We start from the raw sequence: 23,990 nt of genomic DNA on the forward strand, positions 1-23,990 counted from the left end.
TAGTTACCAGCATAAAGTACAATAAGTATGTATCACATAAAATGCTGAACCAACATTTTCTGGGGCCATTTCTCTATATACAAAAATGTAAAAGCATATTAGAAAAACTTAGAATCAAATAAGCTGGTAGTGTTAGAGTTTTAAAGCATTCCCTCCCTCCCCACCATTGTCCAAAAGAGAAATCAGGGGAAAAAAAGACAAAAATCAGAGTATGAGCAGGCTGTATAATTCCTTACCTGGAAGAAAAAGTTGAATATCAAAATTAGATACAAAATACAAATGTATGACATTCAAAACACCATGGGAGGAAGTAGTAAGCAAGTTATACCAGGACACAGCATGGTTTATTTTCCACTATTAAACATATAAACAAAACTAAGAGTAAGAAAACAAGAGACAGAGAATGTAGCAAAAATGTATTTCTCTCCAACAGGATTGGCCATGATTCTTCAAAATGTATCCTCAACAGAGACAAAATGGAAGAAAAGTTTATATAGAGTTATCTTAAAGGATGTTCTAGATTTTAATTTTCTTTCGAGCAGGGTTTACCACTTTCTATTCATGTTTTGGGTTTTATTTTTAAAGACTAAATTTCTACAAATAGTATTTCCTGGGGATTAAAAGTAGAAATAAAACCCAACCAAAAGCAAAAACAAAACTTTGTGGGGGGGGGGCAGGGCAGTGGGGGGGGGGGTAAAAATTATACTCACTTTTCCATCTGAGTTTGAACAGAAAGGATGGGCTTTACCTCACTTTTTTGGGTCAGCGATTTGAAATCCATCAACTATAATTTTTACATATAGTTTGTGTTAAAGAAAAGTTAAACAACTTCCACGAACAGTAAAAGCTGTTCTTATAGGGGAAAGTAAAACATGCATCAAAAAACCAGAATAGAACCCCAGAACCCTATTGGGAGGGATGTTTGTTGCCAATGCCCAAAGCCTCACTTACTAAACATTTCTCTCATTTGACAATTTTCAAGTGATTTAGGGAACAAAAGACTCCATCAGAATGTGAAACTGTATATGAATAGTAAAGTAGAAGACTGGAGTTGTATTTACAAAGGAAAGGCATATATATGTGCATAGCACCAGATTTTTCAAGTAAGCAAGTTCAGCATCAAACTAATCCGAATCAAAATTTCACATTTGTAAACTCTCCCAATTACTTCCCCAGTCAAAAGCTGTGAAATGTGTCAGCTTGATGCTATTCACTAATGGTGTGAATGCAAAAGGTAGTTTTTCTGCAGCTAAATTGATTCAAAGTCTCAGATACCCCCAGTACAAGTGTGCTGGACTCCACTGGCTTTCCAGACCAAATTTGGAACCATCCATTTTTTCTTCTTTGAAAGTGTCTAGAGAATTCCTTCATTCATGACAATGTGTGCAACCATGCACACACACACATACTGATAATCTATACATAATTCTAATAGTCAAAGAATACTTTTTATCGGAAATTACCCAAATAAAGTGGTTTTTGCAATAATGGAACTAAAAATATTTTTTAGAGTCTCTTTAATACCATTGGTGCTTAAACATTCTATTTATTGTCTGATTTCTGGATATTTCTGGATTTTAGATTCCATAGACTTCAGATTCTGAAGGCTTGTTGAAAAAGCCAAGTTCCTCAATATGGGAAATTCTTTCTGGCTATACTTTGAGAGTTATTATTTTTCTACTTTTGAAAAAATATTTTGAATATTTTTATATATATGTATATATATTTATAATATTAACAGAATATGCCAATATGTCATATTCCAGATAAATATGACACAATCTACATCATCCCCCAATATTTTAGATATTAAAATAAGGGTAAAATTTAGAATAAGTTGTCTGACATATTTCCCAGCGTAAGTGTTCATGTAGCATATTAAAATTTAAATTAATATTTGGTTTTGTAAGCGCTCCCTGTGTACTGTATGCATCTGTTAGTGATAGAGAAAATTTTCAAATCATGGTATATTGAACCTGATTTGGCAGAAGCAGACTTGGAACGTCTCCAGCTCTCCTTCCACAAGGCTCAATAAGTCAGTCTGGGCAGTGCACACCTTAGCTTTCATTTACTCACTGCGGTCAGGCTTAGATGTACTAACATGCAATCCTAGCATAACACTGACATTTCTGAATCATTCCTCCAGGTAATAAAAAATATAGATAGATAGATAGATAGATATACATATAGAGATCCGCAGCTGTACTAATTACGTCAAATAGCAGCAGACAAGGAAAATAAGCACTTAATTGCTTGCTTCATAAGTTTTTCATTTTGTTTGCTATATTAAGTTTAAAAATTAAAAAAATATCAACTTACTATAAACAATTTAAAATATGTATAATACAACTTCATGGTCAAAACATTTGAATAATCTATGAAAACAGGAAATACTTTGATCTTACATTTGTTTAAGTTCCATACATGATTTTTCAATGTGTCTTCCAAAAGAAACCATGAAACGGTTATCTTATTTTGAGAAGTAATTTTGTTTAGGGATTTCCTCGTCACAAAAATACTTAATCACTTATTACAGGAGAAGTAAAGGAAAAAAAAAAGAAATGGGAAACAAAATGGCTTTCTCCTCACTTGTCACTCTTCTCTTTTGAAAACATTCTGTACATAAGCTATCTGGACTTTCTGAACCATTTACAAATGCATTTTCAAAAATTGAAGAAAAAGAGTTTAGAGTCTTCAAATGTTATTTTATACATGGACTATACAATACATATTGAAAGTATACACACACGTGCATGTCTTAAAGATAAGGTTCTCCAAAGGTTTTTCGACATTCCATCACCCCTGTACTTGGCGGTCTGTCACAGTTGTGTGTACTCTTGACTTGACTAGGTGTGAGGCGATCATATGCCATCTTGTACTCTTTATCAAATGCATCTGCAAAAATTCATAAGGAAATAAGGGCATTCAGCAATTTATACTCAATACTAACAACAATCAAGTTTTTGTAATATTATTACAAAAGGAGGCCAAGAAGGAATCCCTAGGTCATTTCTGCCAACTAAAGGACTACAGAAGCTTAAACAGGGACCTTAGAGTCCTTAGGATTTTATTTTTATTTTTTTAGAAAGAACATTTTAATTTTTTAAAGATTTTATTTATTTGACAGAGAGAGAGAGAGAGAGCTAGTGAGCGCACAAGTGGAGGGGAGAGACAGAGGGAGAGGGAGAAGCAGACTTGCTGCTGAACAGGGAGGGAGCTGGATGTAGAACTCGATTCATGACCCTGGAATCATGACCTGAGCTGATGGCAGACACTTAACCAACTGAGCCACCCAGGCGCCCCAGGCCTTAGCATTCTAGAGATAGATTACACAGACCAATGAAATTTCAAGTTTTAAGATGCCTTCTTTTTAAGATTCTTTTCCAAATTTAAAAATTGTGGTAAAATACATATAAAATTTAGCATCTTAATAATTTTTACAGGTTGGTGGTATTACAAACCTTCATAATGTACAACCATCACCACCTTCCATCTCCATAACTCTTTTCCTCCTGTAAAACTGAAACCTTATATCCATTAAAGGATAATTCTCCATTCTCCCCTCCCCACCCTGTCAATTACCATTCTACTTCTGTCTCTATGATTTTGACTACTCTAATAACTGTATGATTGTCTTCTTGTGACTGGCTTATTTCATTTAACATCATGCCCTCAAGGTTCATCCATGTTGTAGTATGTGCCAGAAGTTCCTTCTTTTTTAAAGGCTGTATAATATTCCATTGTATGTATAGACCACATTTTATGCTTACTCATTCATCCTTCAATGAACACAGGAATTGTTTCTACATTTTAGCTATTATGAATACTGTTGTTATGAACATGGATGTAAAGATATCTCATCCAGATCCTGCTTTTAATTCTCTGGGGTATATAACCAGAAATGTAATTGCTGGATGATATGAAAATTCTATTTTTAATTTTTTAAGGGAGTCCATTGAGTATGGTGTTAATTTTTTTTTTCATAAATGCTCTTTATCAAATTAAGGATATTCCCTTCTATTCCTAGTTTGTTGATTTTGCTAAATGCTTTTTCTGCATCTTCTGAGGTATGTGTTGTCTTTTTCTTTTTTAAGATTCTATTTTTAAGTAATCTTTACACCCAACGTGGAGCTTGAACTCACAACCCTGAAATCCAGAATCGCATGTCCTGAGTGAGCCAGCCAGGTACCCCAGAGATACGTGTGTCTTTTATTCTATTAATATGATATATTGTGGTGACTGAGTTTTGTACATTGAACCAACATTACATTCCTGGGATAAATACCAGTTGGTCGTGGAATATAAACCTTCCTAAACATTGCTGGATTTGGTTTGCTAGCATTGTGTTGAGAACTGTCAATAAGGGATATTGCTCTGTAGTTTTCCTTTCTTGTGACATCTTTGGTAATACTGGCTTCATAGAATGAGTTAGGAGGTGCTCCTTTTTCTTCTACTTTTGTAAGAGTTTATGAAGGATTAATGTTTTAGTTCAGGCTGCTACAACAGAATACCAGAGCCTGGGTGGCTTAAATGATGAACATTTATTTCTCACAGCTCTTGAGGCTGGAACATCCAAGATCAAGGCCATGGTACCATATCTGGTGTCTGATGAGAGCACTCTTTCTGGTTTTCAGATAGCTCTCTTCTCCCTATATCCTTATATGGCAGAGAAAGAGAGATGGCTCTCTCTATTAATCCCATTTTGGGGGGCTCCAACCAAATGATGTTATTGCTTCCCAAGGGTCTACTTCCAGATGCCATTACATCAGGGCTACACATGAGATAGGGCACAAACATGAAGTCCATCACAATTAGTGTTAACCTTTCTTTAAACGTTTGACAGAACTCACCATCTGGCCCTCGGTTTTTCTTTCTGGGGAGCTTTCTGATTACCAATTCACTCTACTGTTACAGCTCTGTTAAGGTTTTCTATTCTAGAGTCAGTTTTGTAGTTTATGTCTTTGCAGGAATTTGCCTATCTCTTCTGGTTATTGAATTTATTGGCATATGATTATTTGTTATACTACCTTATAATTCTTTTTGTTAATGGAAGGGCAGTAGGAATATCCCCTCTTTCATTCCTGACTTCATTAATTTGAGTCTTCTCTTTTTTTCTCTTAGTCTAAATGAAGATCAATTTTATCAATCTTTTCAAAAAACCAACTTTGATTCTGATGAGTTTCTCCATCTTTAAAAATAGTTTTCCCTATTTTTCTCTATTTCATTTATTTCAGCTGTAATATTTATTATTTCTTTTCTTCTGCTTGCTTTGGGTTCAGTTTGCTCTTCTTTATCTGTTTCATCAGGTAGAAGGTTACGTAGGTATCTACATATAAGTTCCTACATGATTAATTTTCCAGTCGAACATTAAAATCATTAGGCAAGTTTCTTATTTTTAATAGTTTCTAGTGTTTCACAACCATTACAGTTAAAAAACAAATATTCAGGGCCTCTGGGTGGCTGAATTGGTTTAAGCATCTGACTCTTGATTTTGGCTCAGGTCATGACCTCAGGGCCACGAGACTCAGCCCCAATTCCATCTCTGCATTGGATGTGGAGCCTGCTTAAGAGTCTCTCTCCCTCCCTCTGCCCTGGCCCCCATCCACGCACAGGCACGTGCTCTCTCTCTAAAAAACCAAAAAACCAAAAAAACACACACACACAAAAAAAAACCCACCTGAAAAAAGAAAAACCCCAAAACCAAAAAAGCACAAACATTTACAACATTCTGCTCAAAGCCCTCTGGCTGCAATTTGAACCCATTCATTGTTTTCCGCTTTTTAATAGAGAGGGCAGCTCAACACATTCATACAGTATTTATTTACAAACAAAATTACAGGTTAAACACACTTACGCTTCCATTAGCCTTCTTTATCTAATAGTCCTTACTTCTAAGTAAGTTTTACCTTTCTTACTGGAACTTGTCCAGACTTTTCCAACTTTATTTCAACTAGGAAATCTATGGCTTAAGGTAACTTCTGAGTACAATGTTCCTTGGTTGTATTTCTCTGGGCCATATACATATATATATTTTCAAACAAAGATACCAAACACACATCTTTACTGGGCTCAGATTTATAGCTAAAATTTTTAAAAGCCATTTTAGTGTAAGGCCAATTTCCAATTCCTAACTCTTAAATGAGCAGATTTATTTTCTTCCTAATCAAATCAGTCTCTTTTTCCTTTTTTTTTTTAATTTTTAGTTTATCTACTTATTTTTTAGTAATCTCTACATCCAATGTGGGGGCTTGAACTCATGACCCCGAAGATCAAATGTCACATGCTCTTCCCACCCAGCCAGCCAGGAGTCCCTCTTTGTTCTTTAAATGTTAGTTTTGTTTAAAATATCACACTTAAGCCACCACCCGGTTTCACTTGTATTATTGCATTAGCTTCTTTTTTTTTTTTTTTTTAAAGATTTTATTTATTTATTTGACGGACAGAGATCACAAGTAGGCAGAGAGGCAGGCAGAGAGAGAGAGAGAGAGGGAAGCAGGCTTCCTGCGGAGCAGAGAGCCCGATGCGGGGCTCGATCCCAGGACCCTGAGATCATGACCCGAGCCGAAGGCAGCAGCCCAAACCACTGAGCCACCCAGGCGCCCCTGCATTAGCTTCTTAATTGTCCTTTTCACTATCCACTGGGTTCCCACCCAATTTATTCTCTATAGATTAGAAATCCTGATAAAACATATATTCCATCATGTCTCTTTCCTGCTTAAGAATCCCCCAGATGGTAGCACCTGGGTGGCTCAGTGGGTTAAAGCCTCTGCCTTTGGTTAAGGTCATGATCCCAGGGTCCTGGGATGGAGTCCCGCATTGGGAATATCTGCTCAGCTGGGAGCCTGTCTCCCAGTCCCCCTCTGCCTGCCTCTCTGCCTACTTGTGATCTCTGTCTGTCAAATAAATAAATAAAATCTTAAAAAAAAAAAAAAAAAAAAGAATCCCCCAGATGTTTCCCACTGCACTGAGGTTCCATCCAAAAAACCTGGCAGCACCTGTTAGATGGTATGATTTAGTCCCCGCCTGCTTCTCTGGGCCCATTTCACTCCACACTCCACCTTTTCTCTTTGAATCCTGTCTTCCCTGGCCTTTCAGTTACTCAAAAATGCTAGACTCTTCACTTCAGGGTCTTCTTGCAAACTTCAAAGTTTGTTTGTTTTCTCCCCCACTCATATTCTGGCTAAATTCTCAACTTAGTGCCATTTCCTCTGAAGCCTTCCTTATTTTTAAACTTCTCTGGCCCTGAGGTCCCTTAGACTTTGTTCCCAGACACATTCTCCACTCTCTTTCCTGGTCACAATGTACTTTAAGTACTTTCTCCCTATAGTCTGGTCTGCCTCTCAGCAGAAGCCTCCAGAAATAAACCTTTTAACATCCAGCTTCTCCCTCCATCAGTCCATCCTAATTCCAATTATTTACTCATTTATATTTGTTTTCAAGTTGCTTCCCCCTCCCCATCCTATTACTGTTCTAGTCTCCAATCCTTCTTGGGTTTCTTTTTTTTTTTAATTTAATTTTTATTTTTATTTTTGATAAATATGTAATATATTTTTTCCCCAGGGGTACAGGTCTGTGAATCGCCAGGTTTACACACTTCATAGCACTCACTGTAGCACATACCCTCTCCAATGTCCATAACCCCACCCCCCTTCTCTCAATCCCCCTCCCCCCAGCACCCTCAGTTTGTTTTGTGACATTAAGAGTCACTTATGGTTTGTCTCCCTCCCAATCCCATCTTGTTTCATTTATTCTTCTCCTACCCCTTTAACCCCACATGTTGCATCTCCAACATCACCAAAGGCAAGGGAAGCAAAGGCAAAAATGAACTATTGGGATTTTATCAAGATCAAAAGCTTCTGCACAGCAAAGGAAACAGTTAACAAAACCAAAAGACAACTAACAGAATGGGAGAAGATATTTGCAAATGACATATCAGATAAAGGGCTAGTGTCCAAAATCTATAAAGAACTTAGCAAACTCAATACCCAAAGAACAAATAATCCAATCAAGAAATGGGCAGAGGACATGAACAGACATTTCTGCAAAGAAGACATCCAGATGGCCAACAGACACATGAAAAAGTGCTCCATATCACTCGGCATCAGGGAAATACAAATCAAAACCACAATGCGATATCACCTCACACCAGTCAGAATGGCTAAAATCAACAAGTCAGGAAATGACAGATGCTGGAGAGGATGCGGAGAAAGGGGAACCCTCCTACACTGTTGGTGGGAATGCAAGCTGGTGCAACCTCTCTGGAAAACAGCATGGAGGTTCCTCAAAATGTTGAAAATAGAACTGCCCTATGACCCAGCAATTGCACTATTGGGTATTTACCCTAAAGATACAAACGTAGTGATCCAAAGGGGCACGTGTACTCGAATGTTTATAGCAGCAATGTCTACAATAGCCAAACTATGGAAAGAACCTAGATGTCCATCAACAGATGAATGGATCAAGAAGATGTGGTATATATACACAATGGAATACTATGCAGCCATCAAAAGAAATGAAATCTTGCCATTTGCGACAACATGGATGGAACTAGAGCGTATCATGCTTAGTGAAATAAGTCAAGCGGAGAAAGACAACTATCATATGATCTCCCTGATATGAGGAAGTGGTGATGCAACATGGGGGCTTAAGTGGGTACGAGAAGAATAAATGAAAGAAGATGGGATTGGGAGGGAGACAAAACATAAGTGACTCTTAATCTCACAAAACAAACTGAGGGTTGCTGGGGGGAGGGGGTTTGGGAGAAGGGGGTGGGATTATGGACATTGGGGAGGGTATGTGCTTTGGTGAGTGCTGTGAAGTGTGTAAACCTGGTCATTCACAGACCTGTACCCCTGGGGATAAAAATATATGTTTATAAAAAAAAAAAAAAAAAAAAAAAAAAAGAAATGGGCAGAAGACATGAGCAGACATTTCTGCAAAGAAGACATCCAGATGGCCAACAGACACATGAAAAAGTTCTCCATATCACTCGGCATCAGGGAAATACAAATCAAAACCACAATGAGATATCACCTTACACCAGTCAGAATGGTTAAAATTAACAAGTCAGGAAATGATAGATGCTGGCAAGGATGCGGAGAAAGGAGAACCCTCCAATACTGTTGGTGGGAATGCAAGATGGTGCAACCACTCTGGAAAACAGCATGGAGGTTCCTCAAACTGTTGAAAATAGAACTACCCTACAACCCAGCAATTGCACTACTGGGTATTTACCCTAAAGATACAAATGTAGTGATTCAAAGGGGCACGTGCATCTGAATGTTTATAGCAGCAATGTCTACAATAGCCAAACTATGGAAAGAACCTAGATGTCCATCAAAAGATGAATGGATAAAGAAGATTTGGTATATATACACAATGGAATACTATGCAGCCATCAAAAGAAATGAAATCTTGCCTTCTTGGGTTTCTAAATTCTCCCTGGGCATCCACTATGGGGCTACACAGGAAGTGATAGTTTTCTGAGGGCAGCCAACATATACAGACTGTCCAGAGCTTTGCACCCAGAGAAGACCAAAAAGGACAGGTCCTAAGAACTCAGATGTTTCCAGAAACCTTCAAAGAATTGGCAAAGGAAGTTACTATCAGGTCTGTCTTCAAAAAGTCAGAGGAAAAGGGCTCTCAGACTCATGAAATGGCAAACTCCTTTAAGGTATCAGTAAATAGTACCTATATAATAATCTCCAAGCAGTTCTAATAGAGGAGGAGTAAAATTTTGCATGGGATTTAGGGTCAGGAAAGAAGTGTATTTGTAAATTTGGCTCTGGTTGGGGAAGGGGTGCAAGGATGAGGAAATTCACAGCACCACTCAGGGGGCATGTGATGCTTGTTTCGGCTAGAGCAAAGTGAATGACAGATTCCTGAGATAAAAGAAAACCCTTTTATACTTTCCCTCTCTCACCATTATTTTAGGGGGTCAGGACATTATTTTATTTTTTAAAAGATTTTTATTTATTTATTTGAGAGAGAGAGAGAGAGAGACAGAGAGCATGAGAGGGGAGAAGGTCAGAGGGAGAAGCAGACTCCCCATGGAGCTGGGAGCCCGATGGGGGACTCAATCCTGGGACTCTGGGATCATGACCTGAGACGAAGGCAGTCACTTAACCATCCGAACAACCCAGGCACCCAGGACATTTATTCTAAAGTTTAACTAAATTTGACTTTTCTGTAAAATGTGCTCAGGAAAGGTTAACCGTTTTAGATAGTGAGTACATAAAAAATACTACCCCTTACCTAGTAGTTTCATTCTGTAAGATGCTTGCCATCTCACCCACACATATCATTGCTTCTGGATTCTACAAGCTCTCTTTTGGCATCAAGACTGACAAGTCCCAGTGACACAGGTCACCATTGGTCAGAAGGCACCTGATACCCCTTGAGATTCCCAGTTAGTGATGGCTGCTCTAAGCCCTCTAATTCCCTCACTAACTCTTACTCTTTCCCACTTGCTAATGAACTTGTTGGGAAGCCAGCACCACAGGGAGTGCCCTTGTTCCCTATTCATGTTCCATATGGTCTGGCTGAGCGACTTGTAACAGGGCACATAAGCTTATTACATACTGTCATCATTGTGAGGGGCGCCTGGGTCGGTTGAGGGTCTGACTCTCTCAGTTTCAGCTCAGGTCATGAGCTCAGGGTCCTGGGATCAAGCCCTGTGTCCTGTTTCATGCTCAGTTGGGAATCTATTTCCCTCCCTCTCCCTCTGCCCCTCTGTGAGATTTCTCTCTTTCAAATAAGTAAATAAATCTTTAAAAATCTAAAAAAAAAAAAAGAAGGAAACCTCTCCCTCTGCCCCTCTGTGAGATTTCTCTCTTTCAAATAAGTAAATAAATCTTTAAAAATCTAAAAAAAAAAAAGAAAGAAAGAAAGAAAGCCAACCAAAGTGTTGACTAGCGCTAAATAACCAGATATGTTTTTGTTAAGACAGTATACAATCACCTAAAAACTATGGCTTATTACATATTCTCTCTTTAACTGGGAGTGGGTTTACTTAAGCAGGGCACCCACATTAGGTACCACTCAACATCAGAGGACTTAAATATGTATCATTGTCACTTTCATCAACTTATTTACATTATAACTTTTTTTTTTTTTTATTTGACAGACAGAAATCACAAGTGGGCAGAGAGGCAGGCAGAGAGAGAGAGGAGAAAGCAGGCTCCCTGCTGAGCAGAAAGCCCGATGCCGGGCTCGATCCTAGGACCCTGGGATCATGGCCTGAGCCAAAGGCAGAGGTTTTAACCCACTGAGCCACCCAGGCGCCCCTACATTATAACTTTTCAGACAAAATGCCTAAACTCTGCTCCAATCTCTCAATGTCTAACAGCCACCCCTTTCTTCTTTCCTTTCTATCAGGGGCTATTCCTGCCCTTTCCTGAGACTTGGAAGTGGCAACTTAAACGGAGCCCAGCACAATCACTGGGAGAAGGAGATGGCCAATCAAAATAGTCTGGGATCTCTTGAAATAGATAGCTACCTTACATCCCTTCTGAAATGACAGCAGTCCCTAACTCATAGGACTTTTGGGAGAATTACAGGAGATAATACTTGGGAAATACTTGCTACAGTGTCAGACACACAGTAGTCTTCAAAAAATGTTAGCTTTTATCATTTATCATTACTATTACTAATATGACCAAAGTATCTATTACATTAAATTAAAAAAAACAGAGAAAGAATTCTTCTAATACATTAATATAATATTAAAATAATAATAAATAATATTAAAATAATACTAAAGACTACCAATACAAAAATACTTTGAAAATAATACCATGACATATAAACATTACATGTTAGATATTACAGTAGATTACCTATATCAATGTTTTCTCTTCCCAGGGCTACAAGCGAGAGAAATAGTATTTCTCTATACAAACTCCTAGGGGGGGAAAGGAGTGGAGAAGATATTACTATTCATATAATCTCTATATTCTGTACAAAAATACTGATGCTAATAAAAGCATGAAGTAATCAAACAAATTACTAAGCCAATAATATGTATCTGCTTAGAGGAACAATATATTCATTTAAGACAGACTTACCTCTGTCTTTTAAAATGAGGACATTTATTCAATGTCTCTAAAATTTGACTCATTGGTCCATAAACATCATTCATTTTAATGCTCTTTACCATATTTTTCAATAGTTCCTGGTTAAATGAATTATCACCTTTTTGCAATAAATGGACCATTGGATACTTTTGGGCTGTGAAAGAACAAAAGAACAGATGAAGGGAAATGTTCTATGTATAAAGGACAGAAAATTAAGCAGCAACTGATAGTTATTCAAGAAGTTACAAAGCACTAAAAGCAAATTAAGGGCAATAGATAAAGGAACAGAAATCTAAGAATGAGAAAGGAAAAAAGGGAAAAAAATAAGACACATAATGATGAAAACAGACTTAAAGTTTTCTGTGGCCTCAAACAGACAAAAACTAAAAATACAGTTTTCCTTAAGACAGCCCGTGGAGGAAATTCTCAATCAGCAGCCTGGGATGGGAACAAACAAATATGTAAAAAGAAGAAACCAGGACAAGCAATGGGCTAAAAGCGAACTCCACAAAACATAACCCCCTCCAGCACATACACAGCACCACTCAAACAAAACAAAACAAAAAAAACCCCCACAAAAAACCCCTTGGCCTCCATGGAAGATTGCACTAAAAACATCAAACTTAACACTCACTCTCAAACAAAAGAGTACGATTTTGACCTGTAAGACAAAAAGTAGTAAAGTAAAATAGAAGTTAGTTATACATGAGTTTACTATTGCTAAATAAAGTAAGCAGAGATTACTCTTACACACATGAAGTCAGCATTCTATGAGAGCACTCACTGTGGGCATTCCAGAGGATGTACAAGGGTTGTCCCGGATCTTGATGTAATTTCATATTGTCCCATAACATTTGTATTAAAACATATTTACTATCCTCAGACATACAGTGGCGAGGAATCTGTGTTAAAGAACAAAGAGATATTCATTAATGATCCTTACCTGATAAGATTTTGTAAATAACTTATAAAGATCCTTATAAATATATTTTTAGGATATATATGTACAAGAGAAAAAGGAGAACAGAAAATGACTGGTTTGTATGCATTTTATCTCTACTGAAGGAAGATGGGCTGAATTGAGAAGCTAATGATCTCTGAAGTAGATTTTTTTTTTTTTAAAGATTTTATTTATTTGATAGAGAGAAATCACAAGTAGACGGAGAGGCAGACAGAGAGAGAGAGGGGAAGCAGGCTCCCTGCCGAGCAGAGAGCCCGATGCGGGACTCGACCCCAGGACCCTGAGATCATGACCTGAGCCGAAGGCAGCGGCCCAACCCACTGAGCCACCCAGGTGCCCCTGAAGTAGATTTTTTTTTTTAAGATTTTATTCATTTATTTGAAAGAGAGAGAGAGCACAAGCAGGGGGAGTGCCAGAGGGAGAAGCAGACTCCCTGCATGCAGAGCAGAGAGCTCGATGCGGGGGTCAGTCCCAGGACCCTGGGATCATAACCCAAGCTGAAGGCAGACATGTAACCACCAACTGAGCCATCCAGGTGCCCCCTCTGAAGCAGCAGGTTTAATCAAATACTTAGATCAGTTAAAAGGGCACCATGAATCCAGGAGCCTCATTCTACATCAGACCGAGACCCTACCCTAGATAACTCACTGAGTTAACCTCTTGGTCAAACATCGGTCATGTGCGGAAAATCCCAAACCGCATGCACAATCACAGACATGAGTACAAGTAGGCACAAAAAGTTCCTTAACTTGGAGATGTTGCAATTTAGTGGTGGTGATACATATGAAGAAATAAACACTTTTATAGAACAATGGACCAAAAATACAAGTAAACATAATAACCTATCTAGATGTTAAGCAAAAACTCAGAGAAAAGGACTGAGGAGAATGGTAGCACATGACTGAGCTAGGAATTATAGACATCCTCCTAAAAATGTGTAAGGCTTGTTTTGAAAGAGGTATGAGACATGAGTGGAGCCATAGCACAAACTCTTCTCATTAAAGTCATTGACAGTTTCTTCTTGAGATTATAACCAAAACACAGCCCATTTTGTGTCAATTTTACAAGAAGGCCACAAAACATGATTATATCTTACTGCTAGGCTGTAAGAAGAAAAACTATCTGTAAATGCAAAGAAAATAATTTTATTGATCTAATGATTCAGATGGTTATTTTAAAAACCTAGCATAAAAATTACTTTTTTGTCATTCAGAATATGCAAATATTACAATGGTGACAGTAGCATTGCCTTTTAGTTAATTTTTATTTTCATACCTTTGAATACTTGTTACAATGCTCGGAAGAAAGAATCAGTCCGGGTAAGTTACTGGGTAAGTCAAGACGTCTAAAATACCACACCAGGTTCCAAAACACGATTGGATGGTGGTCCACGAAGTCTGCCACTGTTATTGCATGGTCGCCTTCATTTTCCAGTAAGCTTTCAAGCTCCTTCCACACCACTAAAGGACTAAGATATGGAACAGTGATAGGATCTGGACTGGGGAGGTGCCACTCTAATCCTAAAGAATCCTGTTGAATAAATTAAAAAAACAAAAAAATGAAAAACACAAGATTGATTATACTAAATCAATTTTTAAAATTCCTGTCAATGATTTCCATATAAATAGAAAATACTAGAATTGTATCATGGCCCTAGAACTCTTCTTGATGCATTATAATATCAAAGCTCATAAGACTATATAGGACAACAGGAACAGAATCAAATGTAAATCATCAATGTTCAAATAAAAAAAAAACACCAAAATACATACAGTAGCTCCTTGTAAAGTAGTTGGCAGGCTGCCTGTAGGAATGAGCTTCTGGCCTCTAGTGTCTTCCTTATCCAAGGGGCCGTAAGTACTAACACTCCTGGCCATTGGAAATATTGGACATTTTGACACAGCTGTTTTTGATCTATCAGCAGGTATCTGAATGCTTCGGGCACACGTATTTTCCAGCAGTTTAGATTTGCTTGGGCATTGAAAAAAGGAAAAAAAAAAAGCATATCATTGTCTAGATTTACTTTATTTCTTTCTTTTTTTTTTTTTTTTAAAGATTTTATTTATTTATTTGACAGACAGAGATCATAAGCAGGCAGACAGGCAGAGAGAGGGAGAGGAGGAAGCAGGCTCCCTGCAGAGCAGAGAGCTCGATGCGGGACTCGATCCCAGGACCCTGAGATCATGACCTGAGCCGAAGGCAGCGGCTTAACCCACTGAGCCACCCAGGCGCCCCTAGATTTACTTTATTTCATCCAGAACATCCAGCTCTTTAGACTCAGAGCTGGATGCATACCAAAGTAAATCAAATGAAGATGTTCATCAGAAGTTGGCTGGGGAACAGGATATATTTTTAAGTAGTCTAATCATATTAAATTTCCTATTTATCCAGTGAACTTTAAGTATTCCAAAGTCATTCATTTATCAAAACAGTTAATGGACAACTTTTATGTGTCAGGAACTCCAGTAGGCCCAGGGGATATAAAGCAGAGAAAAGAGGCACCTCTTCCTTCAGGAGTCACAAGCTAGTGGACCCAGCCAGAGAAAGGGCTCCACTAAACCTACCATCACACAGATTTACAGCTGTGCTGCCTAGGCACTCAGGATCAAACAGGTAGGGCATGCCAGCTGGCCTGTACCTCGGATATTTTCCTGCACATGCAGTTACCATTTTGACTTCACCTGCCCCATTATGAATGTGGTGTCTCTGGCATTTCTCCAAAATGGAGTCAATTTCTGCATTTGTTTTAAGTGTAAATTCACTTATACTAGGCTTACTGTAAAGTCTTACTTTGACTTTACAGTTCCTCTATCACTTTAAATGCCTTCTCAGATTATTAGATATTCCAAAGTAGAAGTAAGTTAGGACTGACTTAAGTTCTAAAGAGACAGGGATGAGAAAAAAATGTTCACGGTGAACTTCAAGTGTTCTATAGAATATTTACTTTTTTTTAATTTTTATTTTTTTTTTAATTTTTTATTTTTTTAAAGATTTTATTTATTTATTTGACAGAGAGAGATCACAAGTAGGTAGAGAGGCAGGCAGAGAGAGAGGAAGGGAAGCAGGCTCCCTGCTGAGCAGAGAGCCCAATGCGGGACTCGATCCCAGGACCCTGAGATCATGACCTGAGCCGAAGGCAGCGGCTTAACCCACTGAGCCACCCAGGCACCCTTTTTTTTTTTTTTAAAGTAGGTTCCACATTCAATGTGGGGCTTGAACTCATGACCCTGAGATCAAGAGTCACATGCTCTACCCACTGAGCCAGTCCAGGTGTTCCAGGTGTTATTTTTACTTTTAAAACAGTAGTAAACATTATCCTATAAGAATTATACAGCTTAAACTCTGGGGATTCATAAAGCATAAACTGTAACTGTTTAAACATTTAGATTATTAGAGAATTTTAATACTATTTTAATTAGGGAAATAACTTCAGATTATAAGTTTATTATACATGGAAATTTGAGAGAGCACATGTGCGTGCAAGCAAGGCAGAGGGAAAGGGAGAGAGAGAATCACAAGCAGACTCCACGGCCCAGTGCAGAGCCTGATGTGGGGCTCAACCCTATGACACCGAGATCACGGGCTCAGCCGAAATCAAGAATCGGAAGCTTAACCAACTGAGCCACCCGGGCGAGACTAGAAATTTTAAATGGTCAGCTGATTTTTCTGTTATTTTCAGAAACATGTGCAATACATGTTAAAACACCGTTCCACAGAATTATAATTACCTATTGAGATCAAAATTCCCTTGAACAGAAATAACAGATGTGTCAAGACCAGATGCTGATGTTGAGATACAAGACTGCCTTGTCTGAGTTGAAAAAGAGGATGGAAAATGCATATTTTCTGTAGATGGGCTTGACTTCAGAAAGTATCTGCAATGTGAATTAAAGGAAGTTTTTGAGAAAAGAGATATTCTAGTAAATACAATCCTTAAACATGAAGGAAAAAGAAAGCACAAATCATTACCTTCCAGGCCGTCTTAAATCTCTTATTTCAATATTCAGAAAGGGCAAGAAAAGATTGCCACAAAATGGGCATGTAGTATTGAGATTTGAATCATCTGCTGTCCAGCCAGCCATGATTTCCTCATCATGGACAAGACAATCACATGTTCTACACCGAGAGCAACTTGAGATAAGAACCTATGGGAGAAAACAACACTTTACAAAGTGAGCCTGTTGGAGATATTATGAATTAAAAACCACTTCAATCCATAAGTCTATTAGAAAACTGTAAGTCAGAAGGATTCAGAATTTACAAGCAAACAAATAAACAAACAAAAATAGATTACATTCAGCTAAATTGATTTCAAAGTTTTTACCTGAAAGAGAAACTTGCACTTAAGAAAGGGAACCTTACTATTATAATTACTATAAAACCTGCCATGGTTTTATTAGTGAAAAAGCAAATCCAAGCATTAATTTACTAATATCCAAAATAGGTATTTGTAATTACATATTATGGGTCTGTGTGCTACTCATAGTGTAGTCACCAGACAAGTGTGGGTCCACAAACTCTTTTTGATTTGTGTTAAGTAAAGAAATTGAGAAGAGGACTTAGAAACCCTTAAAGAAATTGGTCATTGCTGCAATATCTAAGTTTGTGATCAAGACACATTTTCACAAGAGTAGCAACCAGGACAGATTGGAAATTAAAAACCCCAACAAAACCCTGGTCTGTCACTAAAGACAGTTTAAGAAGTGTTGCTATAGATGAATGTAAATGCTGTCATTACATGAATAAAATACAGAAATTCCTGAAGCCATGAGAAACTTGGGTCAACTGTAATATCTGTGCTCATAGTTATTTCCCAGCTACATGCAAATCTATTTTCCAAATTTAGGCAAACTGGTCTGAAGAAGCAACAACACTCAAAAATGTATTTGGAAGCAATTTTTTTCTTTTTTTTTTTTTTTTTTTTTAAGATTTTATTTATTTGACAGAGAGAGACAAAGTGAGAGAGGGAACACAAACAGGGGGAGTGGGAGACGGAAAAGCAGACTCCCTTTGGAGCAGGGAGCCTGATACAGGACCCTGGGATCATGACCTGAGCCGGACGCAGACGCTTAATGACTGAGCCACCTAGGCACCCCTGGACGCAATTTCTATACAAAAGTTAGGGAAAACTTTTAAACTGTAAAAACATAACTTTTTCATTGTGAGAAAAAAAGATACACAGCAGCATCTCCAGCAGATAACCACATCAAACTGACACAAGAAATGAAAAACATGATGGGGAATGGGGACATAAATGCCAGAACACTCCATGTCCTCTCATCACAAAAGTGTGTCTGCATAGCAGAATTGGTTTTTAAGAGGTTCAAATGTGAAATAAAAGTTCAAAAAGAACACAGAGATAATAAGGGAAACTAGAAATACTGAAAATGGAAATGCTTTTGTACGCTGATAAATCCCAGAAGAAGTATGGGACTTTCCTAAACAGAGATGAAGTAGTATGACTTCAGTATTCTGAAATACTGGAGATTTTAAATTTATTCAGCTACAATATACATTCTGACATTTTCAGATGCTACATATTTAACTTTTTATTACTTTGCCCCTGACCCTAAATACTTAGGGAATATAAGTTCTAGGAGGGAGTAGCGTAAGGAATAAAGGAAGACGCTCTTTGGATTAAAACCGTACCTCCATTGCATAGTTCTGGAAGATATTTGTATTACTTGTGTTGCAGGAAGATGCCACTTCTGCTTTCCCAGGTAAGGCAAACTTTGACAGGGATCCTGTTCATTATTAGAAAACAAGCAAAACCATTACAATTAATGAGAAAGGATATGAAAATCTTTTTTTTTTAAAAGGATTTTATTTATTTATTTGACAGAGATCACAAGTAGACAGAGAGGCGGGCAGAGAGAGTGGAGGAAGCAGGCTCCCTGCTGGGCAAAGAGCCCGATGTAGGGCTCAGGGCTTGATCCCAGGACCTGGGATCATGACCTAAGCCGAAGGCAGAGGCTTTAGCCCACTGAGCCACCCAGGTGACCCATGAAAATCTTTTCTACCTCTGTAAATTCTCTGACAAAATGTACAACTGTTCTACTCAAAATAGCAAAGGTAATTTAGGGGAAAAACAAAAAAGGCATGCATTTTTGTTCTGAGTACAAACTCAAGGAAATGTGCTCTGATTCTACGGCTTCCCACATGCGAGGGGGCGGGAAACCCTAGCCTCATTACTCACTTATGAAGTAGTCTTGGGTACAGGCTACTCACTTATGAAGTACTTTGTGGGTACAGGCTACAAGGCATTCCAGTTATTTTTAATTACTAATTTGCAGTTTCTCTTTTTCCATGTTTAAAATATAAGAATGTACTTAGTTCTAAAGTCTAAAACATATAAAATAGCTAATTTCAGTTCCAATCATAAAAAGATTTACTGGCAATTCTCTATGTTTTCACGATCTTTTAAGATGTGGTACAGCAATCTTGTTCTGAAACATGAGGAATTTCCAGATATATTCTTAAGAGTAATGGATATTAGTAGGTATTAAAACGATGGCAACAACAAAAAGTAAGGGGAGTTCTGTGGTCAAATCAATTGTTGACAGTGGCTATATCTTGTTAATAAAACTGGGAGGTAACCTATACTTTTTCTTTCTCTTTTTTCTCAGAGTTACTAAATGTTACGAATGAACACTTATATTTTTATAAAGTAAGGGTAAAAAAAGTAAGTAATGGGATAAATTGCCAGTCCACAAGAAATAAAGAAGACAGGAAAAAGCATGCTAAACACCAATGTATGTGGGAAACAAGGCAGAAGAAAAATTATCAAATTTCCTTACTACTTGCAGCCCATTGACAAGTCCTTGAGGTGGGCAGAGTGACATTCCTCTAAGGACTCAACTTCCTGGATGGTGACACTTTGCTAGGGCAAAAGGCAATCCCACCCGACCCCCAGCCCCCCACCCCATCCTGTAAGTCTACATTAACATACAAAAATTCCTTTGGAAACTTCCTTTATCTTTCCCCCAGCCCCCAGATACATGTTGGCAATTATCCCCCAAGTATATGACCCACTGATACACATCTGAAGGGTCTCACTGAGTAAGGGACAGGAGGGGCTAGGTAGGGAGAGATAGGCAGGGGGCTATGTGATCAGGCTCACAGTAATCCCAGAAATGCTGAGGCATAAGGAAACCAGAGATAAGGGAACAAACCAGACCACCCTGTCCTGGGCATCAGAGGTGAGGTCTTTAATGGCAGTAACATTGTGAACAAGAATAACCAGAGCCCAAAGAAGAAGTAAGCCATTAAAGATGTTATCACCAGTCCTTATTCAAACCAAGATGTCACAAGAATGTTAAGGCATGTTAGCGGAGGCCCATACTGGCAAACCTGGCGGGACCCACCTCATTCCTGAGAGCTTTTTTTGTATAACCACTTAATAAAACTTTTTATCACTTTACTCACTCCCCTTTGTCCACAAGATTCATTCTTCAACTCGTGAGAAAGGAACCTAGCTCTCCCTCTTCACAATCATAGGGATGCAATCAGCATGATCCGGAGGAATGCCCTGATTGCTTCAGTAAATAAATGACAATGGGAAAAGAAGATAGCTCTAGAGGACCACCACTGGTCCTAGGCCGGCTTCACAGATGGGTTGAGAGGGACAGAGAGGGCTGAAGCCTCCAACAACCTGTAATCTGCTTACAGCTGGTGGAACTGCAGTACCTTCCCTGGATGGTTCCCCACAACCCTCTGTAATCCTTCTCTGCTAAAGCTAGTTCAGAATTGCTTTCTTGTACCTTCTATCAGCCTTGACTAATGAAATCATTTATGTGGGGAGCCTCCCTTTCACAATCTGGAGCACAGAATATTCACTTTAATAAATATGAATCAGGTTATGAGGTTTATTTCTTAGCACAACAAATTGTTCTTGTAAGTTTAAAAAAGGGGTGAGGGAGCTAATCACCTGATTTCTTCATGAATGGATGACAAGAGGGAGAAAAAGAGAGAACAAAGAGGAAGTTAACAGACATATTAGCCAAATGCAACAAGTGGACCTTATCAGGATCCCAACTGAATAAGCCACCTATAAAAGGAGATTTATGAGATAACTGTGAAAATTTAAATTAAATATTTGATATGAAATTTTATATTGATCAAAACATTAAAAAATGTAATAGCATTACAATTATGTTTTAAAAATATGAATGAGTCACAAAGGATATATACTGTACATGTTCCAAACAGAACATGCTAACACATAGTGTTAGAAGAGAATGTTTATCCATGAGGGGGCAGTGACCAGATGTGTGCATGAGAGGAGGTTCTGGATATTGTCAGCATTCTGTTTTTTGATCTAAGTGCTGGTTACTCAGATGTCCTCAATTTCTGAAATGTATTTACATACATAAAAGTGTACACATTACATGCATAGCATTAATAAAATTAAAAGTAAGTTTATCAAATACATAATTTTTTTTAATTGTTAAAATTTTTTTTTGAAAAGAAAAACCACTGACCCACAATGACATCACTCAGGCTGAGTTCCCAACTGGGGCTTAACACCTAATCTAACTGCAGTTTCAACTTGCTCAGAGTAGTCAGTCAGGAATTTTCTGGCCAGTGTCTGGGAGTCTGCCACATGCATCCCTCCATCATGCAAAGTAAGATAAAGCAATCTGCATGATAAGACCCCTTGCATTTCCCCCTAAGGGAAAGTGACTTTGCCTGGAATATCTTTCTCTTTTGCTAATAACTTTCTTACCTCATCCTTCTTCTATAAAAACCTTCCATTTTGTACAGTTTTTGGGGCTCCCCTCTTGGGATGCTGCCTGTTTCATCAATTGTTAGTAAAGCTAGTTAGATCTTCAAATTTATTTGGTTGAATTCCATTTTTTAAACAATATAAAACATTAAAGTCCTTATATTTTAGAGTTACATATGGAAGTATTGATGAATAAAATTATATGCTGTCTGGTATTTACTTTAAAATAATCCACTGGGCAAGGAAAAAATAGTGGGACTATAGGAGAGGGAAAGATTAAACAAGATTGGCCGTTTGTTGATAACTGTTGCAATTGGGTAAAGGGTAAATGGGGGTTCATTGGGCTATTCTTTCCACTTCTGTGTACATTTGAAAGTCCCTACAATAAAGGCTTTTTTTTTTTTTTTAAGATTTTTATTTATTTATTTGACAGAGAGAGAAAGAGATGCAGCGAGAGAGGGAGAATCAGGCTTCTCACCAAGCAGGGAGCCAGATGCACTGCTAGGTCCCAGGACCCGGCCCGGGATCATGACCTGAGCTGAAGGTCATGAAGCTTAATGACTGAGCCACCCAGGTGCCCCAATAAAAGCTTTTTGAAAGTACAAAGGTGCACATCAAAAAATATTATAGTGAATCCATTCCTCACACCATATCCTAGGATACATTTCAAATGGATTAAATATCTAAATCGGGAGTCAAATGCACTTGTGTACGGAAGCTAAGAATGGTTTTTACATTAGTTAGAAAAAGAAAATGATAAAGAATATGTGACAGAGAGGTGTGTGGCCCACAAAACCTAAAATATTTAAGATACAGTCCTTTTCACAGGAGGTTTATTGATCTCAGAAAATGCTAAAAAGAAAACCAAAGAAGTGTCAGAAGAAAGCACTGGTGAGCCTAGGGAAGGGGACATTTTTCCTAATATCTCCAAATCCAGAAGCAGGAGGGAAGTACTGATAAATTTGATGACATAAAATTAAAAATTTCTGTGTGGCAAACCCCCCCCCCCAAAACCCCAAACAACAACAACAACAAAAAAAACAACGCACAAAAACTTGACAAAATTGGAGAAAGTATCTGGCAATTATATGAGACTATATATTGCTATATAAGAACTAATAAAACTTTTTTTAAAAAAGGGCCAACAAGTGACAAAGGTAGTCCACGGAAAAAGAAATACAAATAGTCCTTAAACATATAAATAGTTACTCAACTTACAAGAGGAATATAAATGAAAACTAAACTGAAATACAGTCCTCATTGATCAGGTGGCAAAAATCCCAAAGTCTGCCAACATATTTTGTTGACATGCTGTGAGGAAATAGGTATTCTTATATACTGCCACTGGGAATGCTAACTAGTATATACCCCCGGGGAAGGCAACTTTGGCAGCATCACTTCAAGGAAGAATTTGTATCTTTCAAAGATACCCTTGCAAAAATATAATGACATATATGCATCATAGCATTATTTATAATAGTCAAAGACTAGATACTTAATATCCATCAGTAGGGAAGTGATTAAAATAAACTCTGATATATCCACAGATGATTAACTATGCAACCGTAAAAATGAGTAAGGAACAATGCAATGTGATGATATGGAATGATCTTTAGGATATACTGTTAAATGAAAAACACAAAGAATGGGAAGGTACATTACTTTTTGAGTAAGAAGATATCCTTATATTTTTAAAGAAACAACAATGGAAGGATAAATCAAAATGAATAAAAATGGTTACTTCTAGGCACAGGGAGAAAACAAGATGCAGGGGTGGAGATGGACAGCAGAGCTCGTTCTACAAGTGCCCTGGTTCTTACTGTTTTGACTTTGGAGCCATGTAAATCTTTTGCAAAATTAAAACAAGGAAAAAAGGTAAAGACATGACATATAAATGCAGTAGGACCAAACTGGACAAACCTTCTAAGGAGGCAGAACTTTCCAGGCTTGTTCTGCTGAAATCAATTCCCTTAGTCCCTGAAATGGCACTGCTCTCTTGGGAGGAAGTGGCTCCTTCCAATTCATGGCAAACATCTTCATCTGTTAAAGAGGTAGATTCGGAATCCTGGGCTCCCACTGAAGAAAGACTGGTACGATCAGAACTTTGATCCTAAGGACATAATTATAAGCTTAATTTCCTTCATATTTAAATTTAATTATTTAAAATGTCACTCCTAAGGCAGAGGAAATGTTTAATCACCCAGATGATCAGTTAATCAACATTAAGTCT

At 37.9% G+C, this 23,990-nt stretch overlaps 1 protein-coding gene across 2 annotated transcripts in view; it reads right to left on the bottom strand.

Annotated features, from left to right (window-relative positions):
• Positions 1 to 210: 210 nt before the first annotated feature.
• The window catches only part of DENND4A (DENN domain containing 4A), a 130,983-nt gene continuing 107,203 nt past the window's right edge, over positions 211 to 23,990 (bottom strand). The window contains exons 15-25 of one of the 2 annotated variants that reach the window (XM_059180843.1): positions 23,681 to 23,870; positions 18,685 to 18,779; positions 17,005 to 17,180; positions 16,764 to 16,910; positions 14,808 to 15,006; positions 14,311 to 14,565; positions 12,859 to 12,976; positions 12,709 to 12,735; positions 12,066 to 12,228; positions 11,838 to 11,902; positions 211 to 2,895 (exon numbers count right to left, since the gene is read on the bottom strand). In XM_059180843.1, coding sequence (XP_059036826.1) covers positions 2,759 to 2,895; positions 11,838 to 11,902; positions 12,066 to 12,228; positions 12,709 to 12,735; positions 12,859 to 12,976; positions 14,311 to 14,565; positions 14,808 to 15,006; positions 16,764 to 16,910; positions 17,005 to 17,180; positions 18,685 to 18,779; positions 23,681 to 23,870 — 1,572 coding nt within the window. In that variant the 3' untranslated portion in view covers positions 211 to 2,758. The remainder of the gene's footprint in view (positions 2,896 to 11,837; positions 11,903 to 12,065; positions 12,229 to 12,708; positions 12,736 to 12,858; positions 12,977 to 14,310; positions 14,566 to 14,807; positions 15,007 to 16,763; positions 16,911 to 17,004; positions 17,181 to 18,684; positions 18,780 to 23,680; positions 23,871 to 23,990) is intronic. The other variant, XM_059180844.1, reaches the window with a different exon arrangement.

This window comes from Mustela lutreola, chromosome 7, assembly GCF_030435805.1.
Source record: "Mustela lutreola isolate mMusLut2 chromosome 7, mMusLut2.pri, whole genome shotgun sequence".
NCBI lineage: Eukaryota > Metazoa > Chordata > Mammalia > Carnivora > Mustelidae > Mustela > Mustela lutreola.